Below are 802 nucleotides of genomic sequence, written 5' to 3'. Positions count from 1 at the left end.
AAAAGTAGAAACGCCAACCTTGTCCTTGATCTCCTTCGTCATGGCAGCAGCTCGCTCCTCGTTCGACTCCGATATCGATGGCTGTTGCTTCAAGACAGACAAGAAAGTAAATCACTCTACTCCGGAGCAGATAGTGTAGAAAAGGACTTTCAAATTATTTTATGACACACATTTATCAACTCTAACGTCACCACATAGTGAAAGATATTAGATCACGGTGCTGCTGTCAGCSAAGGCACTAAAGCTAAACTTCACTTCAAATGATTCCTCTTCACACTGTAGACCTTAAAGGTATTCGGTGCAAAGTCAGGAAGTATGAAACAAAAAGTCTCCATATCCATGGTTGACAAGTCCTAAAAATTTGTGAATAGCTGCCAACTACCATGAGAGTTTGTTTTCCAATAGAAAGGGTTAAAAGTGACTAAAAAATGGATCAACAATGGCAAAGTCCATGGAAGAGCTGTTGGTTATGTTTATTCATTTTGAAGTGTTGGTCCACATCTATGCTGAGTTTGTCAAGTAAAATATTCAAATAAAAAGGCATGAACTGCTCAATAACACACAAATGAATACCTATTATTACCTAATTTCCCTCTGGGATCAATAAAGTATTTTTTAATTTGAATTTAAAATACGTACAGTAATACCTTTTATTTTTAGAAATATTTCCATGGCACCATAACCCCTGTTATGTTTAGTTTGATGTGTCTCTGTGTATTCTTTACATTTCACTGTCAATTATTTTCAACTTAAATTAAAACAACAAGCAAAAATAGTTTTGCATTTCTGCATTATATATATA

The 802-nt window shown here is 35.0% G+C and overlaps 1 protein-coding gene across 1 annotated transcript in view; it reads right to left on the bottom strand.

Annotated features, from left to right (window-relative positions):
* Window positions 1-802, bottom strand: part of mpdz (multiple PDZ domain crumbs cell polarity complex component) — a gene marked incomplete in the record, with an annotated part of 77,493 nt that overhangs the window by 23,764 nt on the left and 52,927 nt on the right. Inside the window, 1 exon segment of the mRNA XM_014004314.1 lies at window positions 19-87. Within this exon segment, the coding sequence (XP_013859768.1) occupies window positions 19-87 (69 nt within the window).

Source organism: Austrofundulus limnaeus, unplaced genomic scaffold (assembly GCF_001266775.1).
Source record: "Austrofundulus limnaeus strain Quisiro unplaced genomic scaffold, Austrofundulus_limnaeus-1.0 Scaffold23, whole genome shotgun sequence".
NCBI classification, from domain to species: Eukaryota; Metazoa; Chordata; class Actinopteri; order Cyprinodontiformes; family Rivulidae; genus Austrofundulus; species Austrofundulus limnaeus.
Note: the sequence above shows the minus strand (reverse complement) of the source record. Positions and strands in the feature narration are given on the sequence as shown.